This window comes from Ceratina calcarata, unplaced genomic scaffold, assembly GCF_001652005.2.
Source record: "Ceratina calcarata isolate Rehan_Ccalc_2016 unplaced genomic scaffold, ASM165200v1 scaffold8, whole genome shotgun sequence".
NCBI lineage: Eukaryota > Metazoa > Arthropoda > Insecta > Hymenoptera > Apidae > Ceratina > Ceratina calcarata.
The window spans coordinates 634,921-654,132 of NW_017179316.1; the positions used below are offsets into that span (position 1 = coordinate 634,921).

Genomic DNA, 19,212 nt, shown 5'->3' on the forward strand with positions numbered 1-19,212 from the left:
ATCTATAATAACAAATTCAACATGTTAGCATTGTTTAAGTATATAGCCTATACATCCTTAAGGAACTGCCGACGAATCGGACGTTCGACGGACGGGTTTGAATTTTTGCATACATGCGACCCGTGTTTTTGTGACCGAGCGTGGTGAGCGAATGTGGTCGTGCGAGCAGAATGATTACCAAGCTAGAGAAATGACAGCACGATGCACTGGAGGAGTACAGAAAGAATGAAGAGTGTTCTCGCGGAGGACAGGCAAACGTACACAAAGGCAGCCAGGCAACGAATGCAGATAAGCGGCCAAGTTCGCGAAGCCGCGCCGATGCTTCGCCAATAATTTTCATGTCATCTCCTCGCCAAATCACTGACCGAGTCCTTCATCGAGCTTCGCTTCGGGAACTTTGCGAGTGAACGTGCCTTTTCCGCGGGAGAGTAAAAAATACGCCGGCTACGATCGACGCGGTACGAGTGCAGGAGTCAACGTTCGATTCGCTGGAGTCTAGCGGCTAGACTGCTAGACGATCGATCAAACGGATACGAGCGTGCAGATATTTGGCAGCCGACGTAGATCTTATTCGTGGAGGAAGAAGCTCGTCACGGATCAAGCAGAGTGTCTTGGAATCTTTCGTGTAAGCAAGCAAACAAGACACACCGCACACGTGATTAAAAAATATAACGAAACACGTACATACACAGCCAGCAACACGGACAAATACCGACAGATGCCCGATTTATCAGCCAGCGACACGGATAATTACACAGGTAGCAGACCGACGGTATCAGAAGTTGCCGGTTAACGCGCGATCTTTCCTCGATTCGTGCTCTCCCATCGATCGAGAAACTATTCTCTTCTACTATCGTCGAAATCGGAACGGTTCATTTTCTATGTATGCAAGTATCGTCGTTTACCTGTCTCGGCCAGCCTGTGACGATCAATTGCTCGACGAACTGTGCTGGCAGAGAGAATAATAACACCGTCCCCTAGAGAGGCTTTCGCGCTCCACTCTGGACGAGCCCTTTTCTTCGTCGGTTCGACGATCGGTCGACGCGCTGATCCCCGTGGGATCGTTTTCTCGACCCTCGTCCACGTATCGATGCAATCTTAATTCTATTTGCCCCAATGTTCTTTCTCTCGAGAGAGAGATATTAAAAAAATTCTGTGACGCTGATCACAGTAAAACTATTAGGAGTGGCGTGCGTGGAAACGGATAGAAGACGTTACGCAGAAGTCGAGAAAGAATCACGTTGGCGAGGGTAAATTCGTTTGCTCGGACACCGATCGTCGAATCGACGTTCCCCTGAACGCGACTCACAGCTCTTCCGGAAGGAACGTTTGCACGTTTTGCACACACGGTTTACCGGGGAACCAGGTATGCATGTAGACAGAGATGGAAACGAAAGGTGGAAGTGGAAGCGATTGAAACAGGATGGTGCACGTACACACACAATGGGAATCGTTAAAAACTTCCCGTACAACGTCGAACGAACGTGTTCTCGAACGTCCTTTGAATTACGGACAGATCGAGAAGCATTTAAAACAGAAGAGACAGGAGTCGAGGAAAGACGAGGAGAAGACACGGAAAAAAGTAAACCGGTGTTACCCTCTGTGTTGATCGTAACGATCGCGCATTTCAACGGGATTGTCGTTTAAGAACCCGATCTTCCTTCGTTCCGTTTAAATATCGCGTCGGTCTCCGCAGCGTTCGGCTCGTTCCGAAAGACCGCGTTCTGTCGTGATTCACGACGTCGCTGAAACGAAATTATCCTCCACCACTGGTCAGCAGGATCGAGTTCTTTTTTTTTATCGTTTCTCTCTTCGTTCAACGACTGCCCCGTCCGGATATTCGTACGTCTCGAAGGCTCTGGTCGACGCGAGAGCAGCTCGTACGGTTTCGTGTACGCGGCTACCGTACTCTATACCTATACGGGCAACTTGGTCCGGTCACTCCCGCGTCTTCAAAGTACGTACGTACGTACGCAAAAACAGTCGTTGACGTCTCCGGTGCTCGAAACACGTGCTAATTAGTGCAGCCACAGATGGATAGCAAAAGAAATTTGAACGGAACGACGCAACGACCACCATTCGACTCATTTGGATCTGAGCGGCGCGTTAAAAAATAATTTTGTCAACAGGAACGTCGAACAGAACGAAAGATCTTGTCAGGAGTCATCAGGTGCCGTCATTGCGTTCGCTCCGACGATGACGAGCGACGACGAGTTTTAACTCGTAGCTCGTAAACAGGAAAAGAGTAAAGGCATCGGGTGTACACAGTAAAAGTTCCGCAGACACTTATACAGAGACGTACATACATATATCGAGAATAGATATCGAAGATAATGAGCATAGACAACGAATAAATTATGCATGGGAAGAAGAAATGCGGAGCTGAAGAACGTAGACAGAACACGCGAAAACGCGGCCGCGAACGCACGAGAGTCACTCGACGAAGCGTTACGCGTAGCGAACATGCAATCATGTCGCAGAACGAATAACGTAACGAAGAACGACGCGATCACGTTTGCCAGAATCGCGTGCGTTCACGCCGCGGATCACCATCTCGGACCGCGTCGATGCGTCGTCTTACAATCGTTACGAGTATCAAACACTCGTGCCGCGGCGGCGAACCGCCCATTCGGGAACACATAAAATTACTTTGGCACCCGTGCAACGATTCTTTTTTCTCCTCTGCTTTTTTCCTTCGAGAAGAAAACGTCTCTTTTCGCTCTGGTCGATGAAAATCCGCGGTCGTAAAAGCCACAACGTCCCGGACACGGCCATTATTTACTTCCGCCGAACGATACACACCGTTCGAAATTCTATTATATACCTGTTACATCGTGTACAGGAATATAGAAACGGAGAACGGCTCTGGCGCCGGAGCTGGGTCAAATACTATTTCAAGATTCTTTAGCGACGCGTAAATCACCGCACATCGGAACGCGTCTTCCGTTGCTCTTTTCCGGGGTCGTTGCGATTCGAACGAAACGGGTAGGCTCCCGTCCCGACAGTCTTTTATTCTACCTCGTTCTTGTCCGCGTCCACGGACCGTGGCCGAAATAGTATTTTGCCCACCTCTCTCTAGCGCGCGTTTCCAAATTACTTTCTCGTCCGTTTACTCTTTCGCGGCTTTCGTTTCATCGACTGCACACCGTTTTATCCGTGAACAGAGAGACCATGAAGCCCATTTGCTTTCGCCGCGTTCTTAATCATTTCGCAAACGACTTTTACAAAAACCACCGACAATCGAGATCATAATGTCTTTAATATTACATGAGGCTAAAGAATCTCGTTGGGAGCGAGAGCTCCGGGGACAAGAAATCGCTATTATAGTAATCGAGGATCGAGGATTAGTACCGAGGATGACCGAGGATGAAGGTTAATGCGTATTATAAATAGAAGAGAGTATAGTTTTCATAGGGACGAGACGAACTTACCTCTTCGCAGAGGGCCAGCATACGCCTCGTACTTTCCAGGGACTAAAACAGAACGAGTTATGCGATCAATCTATCGTACGAATAAATCAGTCGATCGATCGCATCGAACGACAACACCGATAAATACACTGCGAATTTCATGACAATTTAGAGAACAGGTAGATTCAACGTACAGGAATATGTGCAGTCGCGTGGGTACAGATCGTTATCTCCCAAGTAAAGTAAAAGAAATTTCAGTTTAAATTTCCATTTTAAATAGACGTAAAAGTCAGCGGTCTAACGAGCAGAACTCGTAAAATATCAGTCTACTTTGGAAGAAACTCGGAAGAGAAAGTTCACGCAGGAAATTAAAAAATAAATAACGAACAAAAAACTTCCTCCTGTAAAACGATTTCATCGCAACGGCACGGACAACGGCGAGTTGGTGCGTACCTCATCTGTAGTTTGATCGGCCTTCAGTTGTAATTCCTGCAACTCCGTGCGAGGTGGGCCACCCTCGGCGGGGGCCGGAGCCGGTGCTGACGTTGGGGCAGGCATCTTGTCGGGTGCCTGACGATTACTTCGATTCGACGACCGCTCTTCCTCGTCGACCGCTTCTCGTCTCTATCTGGTGCAGCTCCTTCCTCAGAGGCTCGTACTCGTTCTGCAACGATCGAACGATTCATGGTTTCGATTATGTTACGCTCTTCAACCGTACATCGTATTGGTCAATGTTCGTTGAACGACTGTTTGTCGTTCCCGTGGAAGGATCAACGACGGCGAGATCCGCGAAGGAGAAGGGGTCGCGTCGCGTGTACTCGTACATGCTGGACTGAGAGGAGCAAATACCCAGCAGGTCGTACGCGCGCATCGGGGGAGAGAAATCGGCGAGGTTAAACTAAACTAAAGTCACGTACTTGGTTCGTAAAAATGGGTCGCACGGAGAACTCTGACCGGGCGGAAGGCAGCCCTCCCGCAGGTGGTACACCGTGGGACGCGTGGATTCAAAGTGTCGTGGGTTCGTGATTACGAAATTTTACGTAGAGATTTGGCTCGAGCAGCCGGCCAGTCGGTCGTCACCGATGCATGTGGACGACCATGTATGCGGCGGTATTCCTATGAAAATCAATACCCAACCGACCGACCGACCGACCGACCGACCGACCAACCGACCGGCCGACCAACCGACCGACCGACCGACCGTACGACCCACCGACCCATCGACCTAAACGCGCGCAGACGCACGCGACTGCGCCTCCTTTCCAACCCTTTCCTCCACGTTCTTCTCTTCCTCCTTGTTACCCTCTTTCCTCGGCAACCCTCTAACGCTCCGACGGGTATAACGTACAGCTGCTCACCCGATTCCACGAGCCTTCGCAGCAGCACGGGAACCGATCAGCTGAGACTCTCCGACTACGAGTAGCCAGAACAAGTACTTACGTACTTAGATTCTTGTTACGGCCGGAAGTAACTTCGAAAAATCTAGTCGGCGTAATTATTTTTATACTGACTCCTTTCAACGAATAAACGAATCTGTCGCATCGTACACGGAACAAATTAACAAAGAACCAATACAAGGTTTCCCTCTATACACACATCTGTTTCTACTGTAATACATTTTCATACAGTACCATTCTCCCGGGTATCGATGCTCTTTCTCGTCGTGCGCTTTCGATCGCCTAACGTAAAATTTTCCTGTCGTCGCAAACAGGGCTTTCATCGACCTATAGAATGGAAGTTTCGAACGGTGCCGAAGTTTCTGTAGAAAGTCGATGCAACTGCAAATGCATGCGAGCCGATACAGCCCTTTTTCGCTGGATGTTCCACCGTTCGTGAATGAAATTTGGTTTCCGAACGATCGATGCGAACATATCATTCGAAAACGGAATTTACCGCGTCTATTCCGGGAGGCCTTCGAGTCACCAGCAAAGATTTCCAATTCAGACTTTATCAATGCATTAGGACGCGCCAAGAGTCGAGTGACTGTAAATTTCTTCACCGACGAACGATTCCTGCAGCGGAGGGATAATGGAATACACCTTGGTGTAAGTAAAGGACAAAAATGATGTGTTTGCAATTAGAACGACGAGAGATTCCTATCTTTACGCGTGGCAACAGAGACCACGTAAACAGGTCGCAGATCTTATCTAGGTAGAAGAATCTAGATAGGAACTCGTTTTCATATAAGTGCATAAGATCTGTACGACTTTCGGACTGGACGGATCGAGAAACTGGACGATGCTAATTTCGCGCACGGGCGCAAGTTACGGGGTGATCAATTGACTGTGCGAGGCTCTGTCCTTGCCCTCGAGAGGAAGTTGGCTCGATTCCAGGGTGAAAGCTAAAGCGTGCCGCTTCTCCTGGTCACGGGTGAACCTCGCCAAGATCACGGGCGAGCGAGTCGGACCGACCGAACGGGAGGAATACACGAGCCACGCTTGCGTACCCTCTCGACGACAAACAAACAGATATCGGCGTTCGATAAACCTCTGAAACGAACAGCATTTCTAAGGAGATATTCCGTTTAGAAATCAATACTATCCGGCTGTTCTCAGAGAGCCACGTTCTACGTGCATTTCGAGACGCTACCCGCGTCGTCGTTGCCAGTCGCAGATCCTCTTATACGCGACACGCGATGCGAATCTTCGATACCCTATTGACCCATTAACTGGGACCAACCCTTGTTCTAAAAATTCCTACAGAATTTTATAGATTTCCGTTCGCAGTTCTTAACGAATTTCACAAAAACAATTTGAAATTGTTGTCGCAACAGATATCCGTAGACGCTTAAGTATTTTAACGACTCTTCAAACGTAAACGAATGCGATTAACTAAAATAACAAGATAGATAAAGATGTGCCGGGCAGTACACTAGTACTGTTTCCTAATAAAATTCTCATCGGACACGGTGAAAGGGTGCGTGATCGGAGCGATGTCTATCCGCGGGCACGTGTTCGCGTGTTACTTTCGTTCGCGTTGGCCAGACGACCGGCTCCGCTTAATTCAAAGAGAATGAACGACCTCGAACCACACGATCAAAGACAAGCTACGCGCGTCGGAAACAATGTCACGAACTTTCCGGCCAGCGGTTGCGATTAGTTGCGACTCATGTCGTAACACTGATTCGTCTGCTCTAATAGCTAGGACCTAAGTATCTACAGACCGAACACTTTCTTTCAACCACCCGGAAGAACCGTTTGGCTGCGCTCTGTGAGGAACGCGGATTGCGCAAGATAGCGCGATCGCGTCACGGTATGCAATCGCGTATTCTAGTAAATGACACGACCGTGGACATATGTATTGCATACATCGGCGCATGTACTTGACGCAGTAGCAGTGATAAGGTACCTCGTGCGTGATAAATCGACGCACGCTTCGGGGACGATTGTACGACTCGGACGTTCCTCGATTAATTTAACGCGAGCTTCTCGTTTTCGTGTCGACGGGAGGTTTCCCGATGTCGGGGGTACGCGGGAGGAAATACTTCAGATGATTTAAAACGAACGTCGATAAATTTTGTTTAATGTCAAAGTTCGAACGGAGGTGTACCGCGGCGGTCGAGTGGACGGCCTCTCAGCGTTGTTCTCCGTCCGTCAAGTTCAATTTATAGAACAGTATTTAACGCTCGGCGATCTTAATTGAAAGTCAACCGGTTCTAAATAAAATGCCGGAGAGAAATACTCCGCCGGGTATAAATATAGAACGGGCGAGGAGTAATCGATATTTTAGCGAATTTCCGCAACCGATCGAGTCATGCATGCGTCGTCACGAGTCGTAATCGCTCGGTTCGTCATTTCGCCGGTGAACAGGTAAAGGTTACAGGAATATTCCGACGTCATGCGTGTACGCGATATCTCGTCGCGTCGCGTCGCGTCGCGTCGCGCGATACACACACCTATACACGTATTCAACTATTTTTCATCGATGACGGTCAGCTGTTACGCGCCGGTACAGAAAGCGTCGCAGGAAACTTCGCTGCTCGCGTATATCCGTCATTGTCAATGACCTGAAATCTCTACGATCGATTGATCCGCGGCTGGACAATCAGCGATCTTTATAAAGTTCCGCGTACGCACCAACTAGACTGTGCATATACGCGCGACATTAAGAAATCAATAAATAAAACGACCGGTCTGAGAATCCGCGCGACGTCGTACTCGCGTCCGAACGATCGTAGAGATTGGAATATTTTTAATGAGCGGGACGTTTGCTCTCGGGCGGATTTATACACGTTTACGTCATCGAATGGGTCGGTGGTACCACTTTGGAAAAAACCAACTGTAACGCGACGGAAACTATTTGTTCGTCCAAGTTGGATCTGATTTACCTATCTGATTTACGCATGATTAACCGCCTGACGAATTTACGATTAAAACTAATTTAATTTTAACCACGTTAATCCGGCATTTCGTTTGTCCTCTACGTAAGAGAACGTTTAAGCTGTTCACGCGTGAACGTCAGGATTCTGACGATCCTGAATTGATCATGTCGACAGAACGAACAGGAAGGAGCATTGCCAAGAGTGAAATTCGAATGCCAAAGAGTAACGATACACGTACGAGTATGCACTGACAACGAATACAAATGCGAAGCAAAGTTGACCATAACCGTACTGCGAATTACGAAAGATTTGACGTCAAGGCATTACGATTGAAACACTAAATACTACACGGTGTCACCGGTCTAACTATTATTACTAACCGTAACTCGTCAATAATGTTGTCTACAATGGGTGTTCCCGTCGTCGTCGTCGTCGTCCAGTTTCTGTGACCGTCCCTTCGAACGTAGACCCGCAAACGAACAATTTATAGAACTGTCACTGACACTCTGCTTCCTCTTTCTGAAGAAAACCGGTGATATCGCTTTGTGTAACGTCTTACGAAGTTACTGGGGTTACGAAGGTCCTGCAGGATCGGTAGTCAGCTACTGAAGAACGACACGAGCAGATGCAGAGTGTCAGCACAGCAGTTAGCTCGGGTATCGCCTCGTGGTGGGAGTACAGCGGCGTCGACGACGGAAAGCACCAATCGAACAACGGAATTACGAACCTCTGAATTCTACGCGGGAAATATATTTCTCAAGATGGTAGATCCCTCGTCGTAGAAAGAAATATTCACCGCATAATATTTCATACTTACGATAATTAATTACGTACATCGATTAACATGCATTAAGAATTTGTTCGTACCGACATAACACAATACTTACTAAGCAATTTAAGCACAAGGTCATTTAATTTAACAATCACTCATTATGCCGATTGTCAGACACACTTACGCTCATGCTGATCTCGTTAGTCAGCAGTGGAGTTTTATGGCCACTAACTCACTAATATCGTGCATTATATGTCACACAATACACTGTTGTCTGTTTTAAGACACGAATATTGTAATATAAATCATATTGTAATACTCAAACGTAATGGTAAGAACACGACATCTTAACCTCTCCCAGACACTTACACATGAAAAGACTCCGACGAAAGAGATACAGAAATAGTTGAAAAACATCGGTTTCAATAATATTAAGAACGTGAGGCGAACGATAGCTAGAGTAAAGTAGAAAATCGATACTTAGCCGCAATGTAGTACTTCGTTACTTTGTACCTTGTACGAACTTTATCTAACGCAAATTATGGTACTTAAATGTTCTCTTACCAACGCCGGTCAACGCCTTGCCATGTAACGTGGATGAATTATCACCAAATTTCGTAAATGCGTCGTTTTCCCGAGAAAACAGGTGATCACTACGACACGAAACAGCTGCCGTTCCTCGACGACTTCAACATGGCCGCGCATCATGGCGTCAGTGCCGTCAGCACCGATCAGCGCTCGCTTCACACCGGCGGGCAAATATAAAGATGAACCTTGAAAAGATGTTCAGGCGTGATTAGATCTTTCAGTATACACATATTTTAAAGAGGAATTCCTTAAACAAATAGTAATATTTTCAAATAATTAACGACTGAAAACTTGTTTTATGTAAATTTGACCCGCGTAATATATCGGCGGCATCCGTATAGGTTGTCTAAAAATATAATCGTTTGAAGTCATGAGATGTATGTACAATAAATTTACATGAAACGAATGCCTTTTTCTTTTCTTTATACACAGAATTATATATATATGTATAACTGTCAGTTTAATTGAAGAAAATTACTTAATTATACTATATCTTCGATGCAATACGAACAATGCCTTTCGCACGGTACGCAATAAGATAAGCTGGCGCCTAAAGTATACATTTTTGTGAGCACAAAAGATCGTCAATTATCTGTTATTGTCATTCCTATTTTTATTTTACCAAGTTACTTTTCATCGTTGCGTCGTACGTCTCGAAACCCGTGTGGAATGCGCTTTCGTTCACGTTGCGTAAACGTACTGCATGAAAACTGAACAGTCAGAATACATCGGACAAAAGTGCGTAGAATTAATTATCACTTTTGATTAAATGATACAAAGAAACGTATAAAGAGTCGGGCAAGGAGTCATCTGCGTCAGTTGGAGGTCAATCCAATACGTGCCGTACGTCCAGTAAAATGGCAGGCTCTCTGCTTTACGTCACACGCGTTTTATTTTTATTTCTCGTTAACTCGATCGTCGTACATTCTGTGCCCGCGAATAAGTCTGTGCAGAACGTACCTGAACCTTTGATTGAAAGTGCCTTGAACTTCTTGAACCAGTACTCCCCGACGCATCACACGTACAAGGGCGGTAACCTGATCAACGCGCAAGAATTGGTACGCTGTTCTTTGTTAGTCCTACAAATGTCAGATTACTGGGAACAATGACGAAATTTGACAGTGAATCTTGTTAATCGGAATAAAAGTTCTCACTCGATTTCTTCGTTTTTAGGATGAATCACCGTACGTGATATACAGGCTCACCTTCGATTTAACTCCTATTTGCAAGGAAACGTTAGAACCTTGTCCCAAGGAGACGTGCACGATTGACGTGAAGAAACATGAACTGGGAGACATACACGTTCTGAGAGAATCCACTGTGTGCATGTATCTGATGCAGGATGATATACTGCAGGAGAACACTCAGAATCAGGATCAAGTCGTCGACAATGTTGAAAAGCAAATCATTGCTAATCAGACTACTGTACCCGACGGTGAGACTCAGAATAATGATCATAACGAGAGTCCGTTTATAGCCAATAGGATCTCCGATCCCAATTATTGTCCCGGATGTCCGTACGAACTAAATCCAAACTTACCCGGGCTAGCTGTTTTTGGGGAACAAGCTGCAAGATCAATGGATGAATCGATACGTAATGATTTCAAGCACAAAGTGGTCGAGATCGTTCAAGTACACCGTGCTGTCCCACCTTCGTCTAACGTTGTACAGTATCAAATTTTGTTACGCTTAGGAGAATCTGATTGCCTGAAAAATGCAGTAGATCAGCCAGAGTGTTCATTACTAGAGAATCATCCTATCAAGTTGTGCTTGGTAACGTTCGAAGAACAACCCTGGCAACAGTCTACTCGTAGAATAACGAGGAACAATTGTACTACGAATGACAATGCAGAGATTAACATTGAGAGAAAAGAGAACGTTGATTCTTATTCGGGATTAGCCAGTCAATCGCTTGTGACACCGGGACCCAAGAGAGAAGAAACGAATCGTGAAAAATCGGAAGCTTTGGAAAATTTGAGAGATTCGCTGGACGACTATACCACTGCGACGATCAGAAAGAACGCAGAATCGGATCTAGCTGAGGTCACGGAGCACCCTATTCTGAAAGTTATTTTAAATAAGACCGATGACGATACCATGGTCGAAGGATTCAAGGATAGAGCTAAGGAATTCGGAGAATTTCTGCAAGACTTCGATCTGCCAACAAGAGAGACGCTTCCAACTTCAGAACCCGACAAAGAGGAAGTTAAGGAAGAGATCATTTACCCGAAGAAGGTAGACAGTACGATCGATAGAAAGAAGTCTGTTTACAGAAGGAAAAGATCGGGTCTCGTTGGTGCGCCGAGTACCAAGAACATCGACGATCCCTACATACAGGAAATCGTTCAAAAAGGGTTGCAGAAATTCTCGGAAAATTCCGAGGGTTCGAACGAACCTATGATAGTACAAATCGTCGAAGCTTCTGAACAAGTAGTATCTGGAACGTTATACAAAGTCAAGGTCAAGTTAGGTACGAGCAATTGTCCGAAGGGCACTAAAAACAATTGTCAACTAAAGGAAGGAAGCGAGGTCAAGGATTGTCTGATCACCGCTTGGTCTCAGCCGTGGATAGACCACGGATCTCCTAAGATCACCGTCAACTGCGACTTGAGCAACAATCGACGCAAACGATCGTTGAAGGGTAGTCAGTACAGTGAAAAGATGTTGAGAATGGCCGAAGAGATCGAACACGAGGGCATGTTCGAGGATTTCATTAAGAAATTCAATAAGACGTACGATTCACCGAGAGAGACACAAAACCGTTTTAAAATTTTTCGACAGAATCTAAAGCTGATCAAAGATCTGCAAATGTTCGAGCGTGGAACAGCCGAATACGGTGTAACGATGTTCGCAGACTTAACACCGAAAGAATTCAAAGCTCGTCACTTGGGCTTTCGTCGCGAACTAAGATTGGAGAACGACATTCCTCTCGCGCAGGCCGCAATACCGGACATTCCTCTGCCACCTAAATTCGATTGGCGTGATCACGGTGTAGTCACGCCTGTCAAAGATCAAGGACAGTGTGGATCGTGTTGGGCATTTTCCGTGACTGGAAACGTGGAGGGACAATACGCGATCAAACATGCAAAATTGTTGTCGCTCTCCGAACAAGAGTTGCTCGACTGCGACACACTCGACGAAGGGTGCAACGGCGGAGAGATGACAAACGCTTACAAAGCAATAGAAGCGTTAGGTGGCCTCGAAACGGAATCCGACTACCCGTACGACGAGAAAGATGAAAAATGTACCTTCAAACGGGACGAAGCCAAGGTTCAAGTCACCTCGTCCGTAAACATTACGACGAACGAGACACAAATTGCACAGTGGTTAGTTAAACACGGCCCGATCTCGATCGGAATCAATGCAAATGCCATGCAGTTCTACATTGGCGGAGTCTCGCACCCTCCCCACTTCTTGTGCAGCCCCACGGACTTGGATCACGGGGTGTTGATCGTTGGATACGGTAAAAGCAGTACGTATTATCCTCTTCTTCGAGCTCGATTCGTTGCGTTTAGTGTCGTCGCAGCACGCTCAGAAAATGATTGCTCTTTTCAGAATATCCTATCTTCCACAAAGAATTACCATATTGGATAATAAAGAACAGCTGGGGCGCCAGTTGGGGAGAGCATGGCTATTACAGAGTTTACAGAGGCGACGGTACCTGCGGAGTCAACATGGAGGCTACAAGTGCTATGGTCGCATAGCAAAAATGCCTTTTATAACTAATATTTAACTTCTCCGCAATAAAGTTATATTTTTTTTTACTAACTCAAATACGAACGTTATAGTCGCTTGTATTCTAAACAACTTCGTATAACATGTTTCAGAGAGCAAATATATCATAGACACTCGATTCGTTAAGTAAAATTGCAAGCCTGCGATAAATATTATAAGGATATGAAGTTTCCACAATTATAATTACTTAGAGTCATAATAACGTTTTCATAATAAAGAGATAAACGTGTTTGTTACAAGTTATTCTATCTTTACCCATGCAGCGACTCGTTACCACGATTAATTATACGTACATACAGACGATCTAAGCAACATCGTTTAAAGCCATTAATTTAATCGGCAAATGAATTCGAACGTCGATTCCGACTGAAATAAAACTGATATTTCTCTTTTCGACAATGACAAATACACATTGAATTCTAAATCAATACAAGCATTGCTCCGTGCCTGTCAGATCTGTTTATACAAATTTTTGTTTATTGCATATTATAAAATCTCACATACAGTAAAATCTTTTGATCAATTCCATTTTAATGTATGTGACTTCTATACGCACGACAGAGTGTTCCAATTTTACTTACAAATGCAAAATTCCAACGTACAAAACAATGTGCACTTGCAATTCAAAAGTAAAATACCTAAACGAGCCTAATCCTTGTAACAGAACGCAAGTCATACAAAGTTAATGTCTGTTCCTCAAGTAATTCATATCGTAAAAGTTGGCTGACAAACGTTAACAGTGTTCATTCCATGAGCGCCTCACGAAGGGCGGCTACGTACTGTCTTTACATATTTTCTTTCGTAAACAATACGTACAACGCACATCGGCAGACCAGAAAAAAGACCATAACGTCCTAGGCTAAGTACGCGAAAACAATACTTATCGCAAATCGTAGGCAACGTTCGTGAACTGCTAGATTCCTGTTGAAGAAACAACGAAACGTCACGGAATAAAATTAAAATAGAATTAGAAGTTCAACGATGCAGACAGAGTAGTTGAAAAATATTTGACGTAAAGTACTACCTTGCTTTCACACTGTATGGCAATTTTTATCAATTATGTGTCGTGTCGTGTCGCGACTGTAGTCAAGTAGTAACTGTTACTCGGCGTTGATCGAAGATTCTTTCGTGTTTCCTGCACCGTGTTGCATTCGATTAAGAACTTCGTGTGTAAGACCGTTTGTTTGTTCGTTCGTTCGTTTCGAAAGTGAACATCAGTAAGACGTGTGGATTATTACTATACGTGTCAGGTCACTGATGTGTCATTGGAACTTTGAACAATTTTGTTTCTTTTCTGTTTCTTTTTCGGTTATCCTTAGACGAAAAAATAAAGATTATAAAATGTACAATAGATACAGCAACGCAACGAAAGCTGATAGAAGGGAAACTTCGTATCGTCCACTAATAGTAATTGTAAGATCCCCACTGATTGTACGGTCCGTACGCTTGCGGTCCACCCTGCCCGTACTGCCAATTCTGATAATTGGCATAGTTGGGATCGGACGGAGGCGGATACTGTTGATAGCCTTGCTGATATCCACCTTGACCGCCATACTGACCGCTTTGAAATTGCTGCTGAGATTGATAAGGTCCGCTCGGGCCGCTGCTGTACTGATACGACGACTGTGAACTCACGGACGGCGGAGGCGGAACGCTCGATTGATCGGTTTTAACTTTCTTCGGGGGAGAAGTGTCTCTGTCGAACATAAAACGCGTGCCATCCAGTTAAGCGTCCGACGGGCAGCTCGTAAAAATTTTTCTGAAGACGATACTCACATTTTGGCGTCATCGTTTTTCGTTTTCTTTCGTTCCTTCGCTTGCTTGATGCACTTCTGGAATTGTTCATGCGCCTTCAACACTTGTCGTATGTCCGGGCTGAAGTCTTCGAGGAACTCTACTTTACGCTGTGCGAACAGCACTCTCTGCTCGAGATCGGCGTGCTCACGCTCGATGAACATGTCCATGTATCCCACGATTTCCTGGGTATCGACAGGGGTTCGTTGCATACCCAAGTCGATCAATTGCAGATAAAGCCTCGGATTATCTTTGTCTTTCTCCGTGGCCTGAAGACAGTAGAAAAATATTTACAACGAGATCGATGAAATCGTAACGTAATAAGGATCGGCGGGACCATACCTTCAGCAGCACTTTAATCGCTTTGTCCACATCATTCTTCACTTTACATAAAAAACGGGCGTACTTTACTACGATGTTATTCGCGATAGCTCTATTCTTACTATTGGTAATATAATTTTCATACAATGTACAAGCTTTATCTAAATCGCCTCTCCTACGTTCCAAGTTTATTCTTCGATAGGCTACTTGTAACATGTTCGGTATCACACTATCAATGTTCTCCAATATGGTCGCCGCTTTCTCAAAATTGCCCTGACCCTCTTCGAACGTTGCCCACTGTAGATGTAAATTTGGCTTCTTCGGATGATGTATCATGCAAGCTCTGGTATATACGTCTCTTATTTTGTCCACGTTGTCACCCTTCAGCGATTCCAAATAACGAACGAACTATAAAAGTAACAATTGTACAGTGTTAACACGATATTCGGCGTAGAGACGTTCATTAACCGGGGACAAACGAGACTTACTCTCATCCAGAATTCATCGTAGAGAGCGCACGCTATCAGACACCTTTCGAATAATATAATTATTCGGTTCTGATCTTTTTGTTCGATCTCGAAATCCAAGTATTCTTTCCAATTTTTCAACTGACATCGCTCCAACGGTTTCACGTGGAAATACGGCCTCTTAATCTGTATGGACAACGATCGTACGGTGAACGATAAACGAAGAATCGCAACGGCGAACTATCCGCGGATACTTACACCCTCCTCGTACGACCATCTCGCAGCAACCGCGTTAATGTTTGCTTTGTGCATTTTGCGCCTGCTACTAATAATCTTTTCCCTAAGGGCGCGGGTTTCTTCGTCGGTTGGCGGAAGTTCGTGTGGGGGCGGTTCTTCTCCGGGCGGTGCATCGTCCGCTGCTGAAGTAGAAGTATTGTCATCCGATTTCAAAAGTGCTTTCACCTCAGCACGTAACGCAAGAAAATCGTCAACATTTAAAATACGATTCGGTAAGTTTGAGGAAACGAACTCTTGAAACGCATCGAAATGTGAAATATAACCGAGCGTAGGTGTACACAGTAAACGGTCGTACAAGGCTGTCACTCTGCTCAGACGTTTGCCTTCCAATTCCCACTTTACGTAGCTTTCCCAGAGACGATCGGATCTAAAAACAGATCGAAACGCGACACGTTTTAATTCGATTCGAGTACGAGATACGAGACGCATTAAAAGAAGCAAATCGATCCGAACCTGAATTCAAGACCACACGCCTGGATCGCTCTTTCGTATTGTTCCCGAAGTTTCTCTTCGTCCTTTTCATAAACAGTTTTGCAATGGTTGATGTAATGAAGCCAAAGATCGACACTGAGCGAAATAGCTTTCAAGCCCTGGTCGAATACCTGTAGTAACGGTTTGCAATCACATTTTAGGACAATTTACAAGCGATTGGGCTGGTGTGGGTAGACTTATACCTATTTCGTTCTTTTGTTTTGTTTTTTAGCTCTCGATAAGCGTTACGGTTTTTTTTTTAGCAACGTATACTCACAGATCGTACGCGTACTGTAAATAAAGAGATTTAATTAACACAGAGATTGCAGAGCATTGTGCATTCACCTTAGAGTCAAGGAGTGTTCCGATCTGGGTGCCTCTGTCTCTTCCGCCACATTTTCTTGCTCCCCCTCTGGCATGTTCACGTCCTAAGTCTTTGTTTCTGACTTTGATTTAACACCCAACCCAATCTTACTTACATTAAGTAAGGTACCGCATCTTATGCTTAAGTTTACAATACTTTTCAGTAGTAAGCTATGTGTACAAATGCTTACAAGTAAATAATACACACAATCGATTGCACGGTAATAAATCGCAAAATGAGAACAACTAGCCTTCGCTTGACTTACGTATCGCACGTAGAGATATCGATACAACGATTATAAGTAAAACAGTAATAATCGCAATAATATCGTATATATCGCAGAATAATTAAGTAACTAGCTGTTTGGTAAACGGAGAGAGTCGTATAGGTGCCGCAAGACGTGCTAGGCTGTTGGAAGGGAAAACCATATTTACGTGCGTGCACACTGCCCACGCGTCTTCCTAACTCGAGCTATTTTCATTAGATTGCGTTAATTAAATGATATCATAATGAGAAGTAGACCTAATGAAAATGCTAAAGGAGTGACTCACCCTTTGGACATTTTCGGGGTTCCCCTTCTTCTTCTCGTAATCGGCGAACTTTCTCCAGTAACCGTAGCAATATGGATAACGCTCCAAAAATTTGGTATAAGCCTCGCGCGCAGCTTCGGCGTCACTCTGGGTGATAAAAAGTAGATGATAAAGAGTGGTGTCACGCCGCCCACACGTTTCAAAGACGTTCAGTCATCTCGTTTTTCGACTCACTCACCTCTTGATCGACGTATTGGAGGAGGTACGTCCATCCCGTGAAGTCCGATGGATCTTCGTTGACGGCTTTCCAGTACTTTTCCAACTCCGGCAATGTCTTCTTCTTTGGCGACGCCGGTTTAGCTTCTTGTTTAGCGTCACTGGCGTCCGTCTCGGTTAAGAGAAGCGCGACTTTCTTAGCCGGTGTTTCGTCGTTATTTTCAGACGTCGGGGAACTAGGATCGTATTCTCCCTCCGCGTTCAATTTACGTTTATCTGTAAACAGCGAACATCGCGCGATGTAAACGATTATCGAGTAGAATACCTTGTGAAAACTTTCATTTCTTCCCACTTACTCGTGCCCTCAGTTTTACTCTTCTTCCCGGGAATTTTGCCCAGCCCCTTCGCTCCGCCTTTCTTCTTCTTCTCGCTGTCTAACGGTAGTTCGTCCTCGGAAACTGATTCGGTCTCCCCCAAATCCGCAGGAGCCGCTGCTGGCAACTCTTCGTCGGACACCGCTTCCGTCTCGGGTTCCTTCGCTGCAGCTTCAGTAGGCAATTCATCCTCCGACACAGCTTCCGTGTCGGGCTCAGTTTTCTTCACCGAGTTCTCAGGCGAGCATTCCAAATCGCCCTCCGTCATCTCCATTCCTTCTCTCGTTTGCACCGTGTCTGTGTCAGTCACAATTCTTCGTGTAACTCTTTTCATACTTTCTGACATCTCTCCTCGATCTACCACCACGGTTTCAATTCCAGTACCTTCGTCGATCACGGTCTCCGATTCAACTTCCTCTGTCTCCAGGATTTCCGACCCTTGGGTCATCGCCTCCCCACCGTCGTTAATCACTTCTTGAAAATCGATCAACACGCGCTGATTCGTTCCATCGTTGGAGACATCTTGTCCATCCACGTCCATTCGTTCGTGTGCATTCAACATATCGACTTTGTCCATACTACTTTCCTCTACGATCATAGCATCGGACACCACGTTGGCATGATCCTGTGAAAACAATGATACAGAACGTAACGTGACTTCTTTCAAACTTAACTTCTTTACTCGATTGTTGTTCAGAGCAGGCACTCACAATCTGAGAGGCAGACGCCTCTAAATCAGGTACACTCTCTTGAACTGCTATTTCCACGCTTTGGTTCATATTGATTTCATGAACAGTCGCGTCGCTGGAGTCTTCTAATTCTAAGCGTAACATAGACCCATCGTCCTCGCCCGGCTGTTCAATGATAATGTTACCAAATCTTTGCACACCATTCTCTGGTATGCTCTCCATAACCACTTCCTCCTGCAGGACTGGTTCCTCCTGTAACACGCAGCACGACGACAATTATACGACACAACCATTTCTGGAATCATCTGTAAAATTATCAGGATATACCTACCTCGACTTCCTCGAGCTCTGGAACTTTTTTCGGGGAATGTGTCGCCCTTGCCAGAAGCTTCTTGACGGGAGATTTCTTGGCCACTACGGCAGTTTTACGTGCACGGGTGGACCTCGTCGAGCGGCGTACTGAAACAAGAACGACGAACTCCGAAACGTGATCACGAAAATTTAACTCGACTATTTACACATTATATGCGTGTGTGAGACGCCATTCGTTTAATGGCGGTTTGCACATCCCTGTGATCCGCCCGCCGGGTGTATTCACATTTTTGTTTCGCCCCGCGTAAATGCGTACGTACGCGAACCGAGACGCGACACCGCGGCGCATTAAACGCGGTTTCATTCAAGAATATAATCAGCTTACCAGGTTCATTTAAAGTAATCTCGCTTTCGTCACCACTTGCGGACGACATTTTGCCTCGATGCAATCTCTGGAATGTAAAACGCAGAACTGACAAAGAAAATGGCGGCCCGACGATACGAGAGGACCTCTATACGAGACTCTCGTACTTCAGTCACGTGCCACGACC

General features: G+C 45.4%; 3 protein-coding genes across 11 annotated transcripts in view; 1 reads left to right on the plus strand and 2 right to left on the minus strand.

The window, feature by feature from the left end:
- Snap25 (Synaptosomal-associated protein 25kDa) overlaps positions 1-9,258 on the minus strand; it is a 29,825-nt gene extending 20,567 nt beyond the window's left edge. Inside the window, exons 1-3 of one of the 7 annotated variants that reach the window (XR_001916906.2) lie at positions 9,068-9,258; positions 3,864-4,074; positions 3,432-3,473 (exon numbers count right to left, since the gene is read on the minus strand). Coding sequence is in view for 5 of the 7 variants with exons in the window: in XM_018034591.2 (XP_017890080.1) it covers positions 3,432-3,473; positions 3,864-3,968 (147 nt within the window). In the remaining 2 variants the exon portion in view is untranslated. Of the gene's footprint in view, positions 1-3,431; positions 3,474-3,863; positions 4,075-4,327; positions 4,569-8,111; positions 8,365-9,067 lie in introns of those variants that run through there. The other 6 variants (XR_001916905.2, XM_018034591.2, XM_018034590.2 and 3 more) reach the window with 6 other exon arrangements.
- A 349-nt stretch (positions 9,259-9,607) lies between these two features.
- On the plus strand, positions 9,608-13,062 carry LOC108630970 (uncharacterized). Its single transcript, XM_018034578.2, has 3 exons — positions 9,608-10,149; positions 10,265-12,563; positions 12,647-13,062. The coding sequence occupies exons 1-3, from the start codon at positions 9,949-9,951 to the stop codon at positions 12,793-12,795; spliced, it is 2,649 nt and encodes an 882-aa protein (XP_017890067.1). The 5' UTR covers positions 9,608-9,948; the 3' UTR covers positions 12,796-13,062.
- Positions 13,063-13,140: 78 nt separating this feature from the next.
- Prp39 (pre-mRNA processing factor 39) lies at positions 13,141-19,176 on the minus strand. 3 transcript variants are annotated; one of them, XR_003389899.1, is made up of 13 exons: positions 19,047-19,176; positions 18,681-18,808; positions 18,371-18,601; positions 17,643-18,285; positions 17,309-17,562; positions 17,092-17,217; positions 16,159-16,307; positions 15,667-16,072; positions 15,430-15,594; positions 14,963-15,349; positions 14,603-14,889; positions 13,851-14,522; positions 13,141-13,747 (listed from the first exon to the last, which is right to left on the minus strand). XR_003389899.1 is itself a non-coding variant. In XM_026818495.1 (13 exons), the coding sequence occupies exons 1-13, from the start codon at positions 19,093-19,095 to the stop codon at positions 14,228-14,230; spliced, it is 3,033 nt and encodes a 1,010-aa protein (XP_026674296.1). In that variant the 5' UTR covers positions 19,096-19,176; the 3' UTR covers positions 13,141-14,227. The 3 variants fall into 3 exon arrangements, 2 of the variants coding, with proteins under 2 accessions (XP_026674296.1, XP_026674295.1); XM_026818495.1 differs by having other exon boundaries at positions 13,141-14,522; positions 17,643-17,957; positions 18,045-18,285; XM_026818494.1 differs by having other exon boundaries at positions 13,141-14,522.
- Between the last annotated feature and the right edge of the window lie 36 nt (positions 19,177-19,212).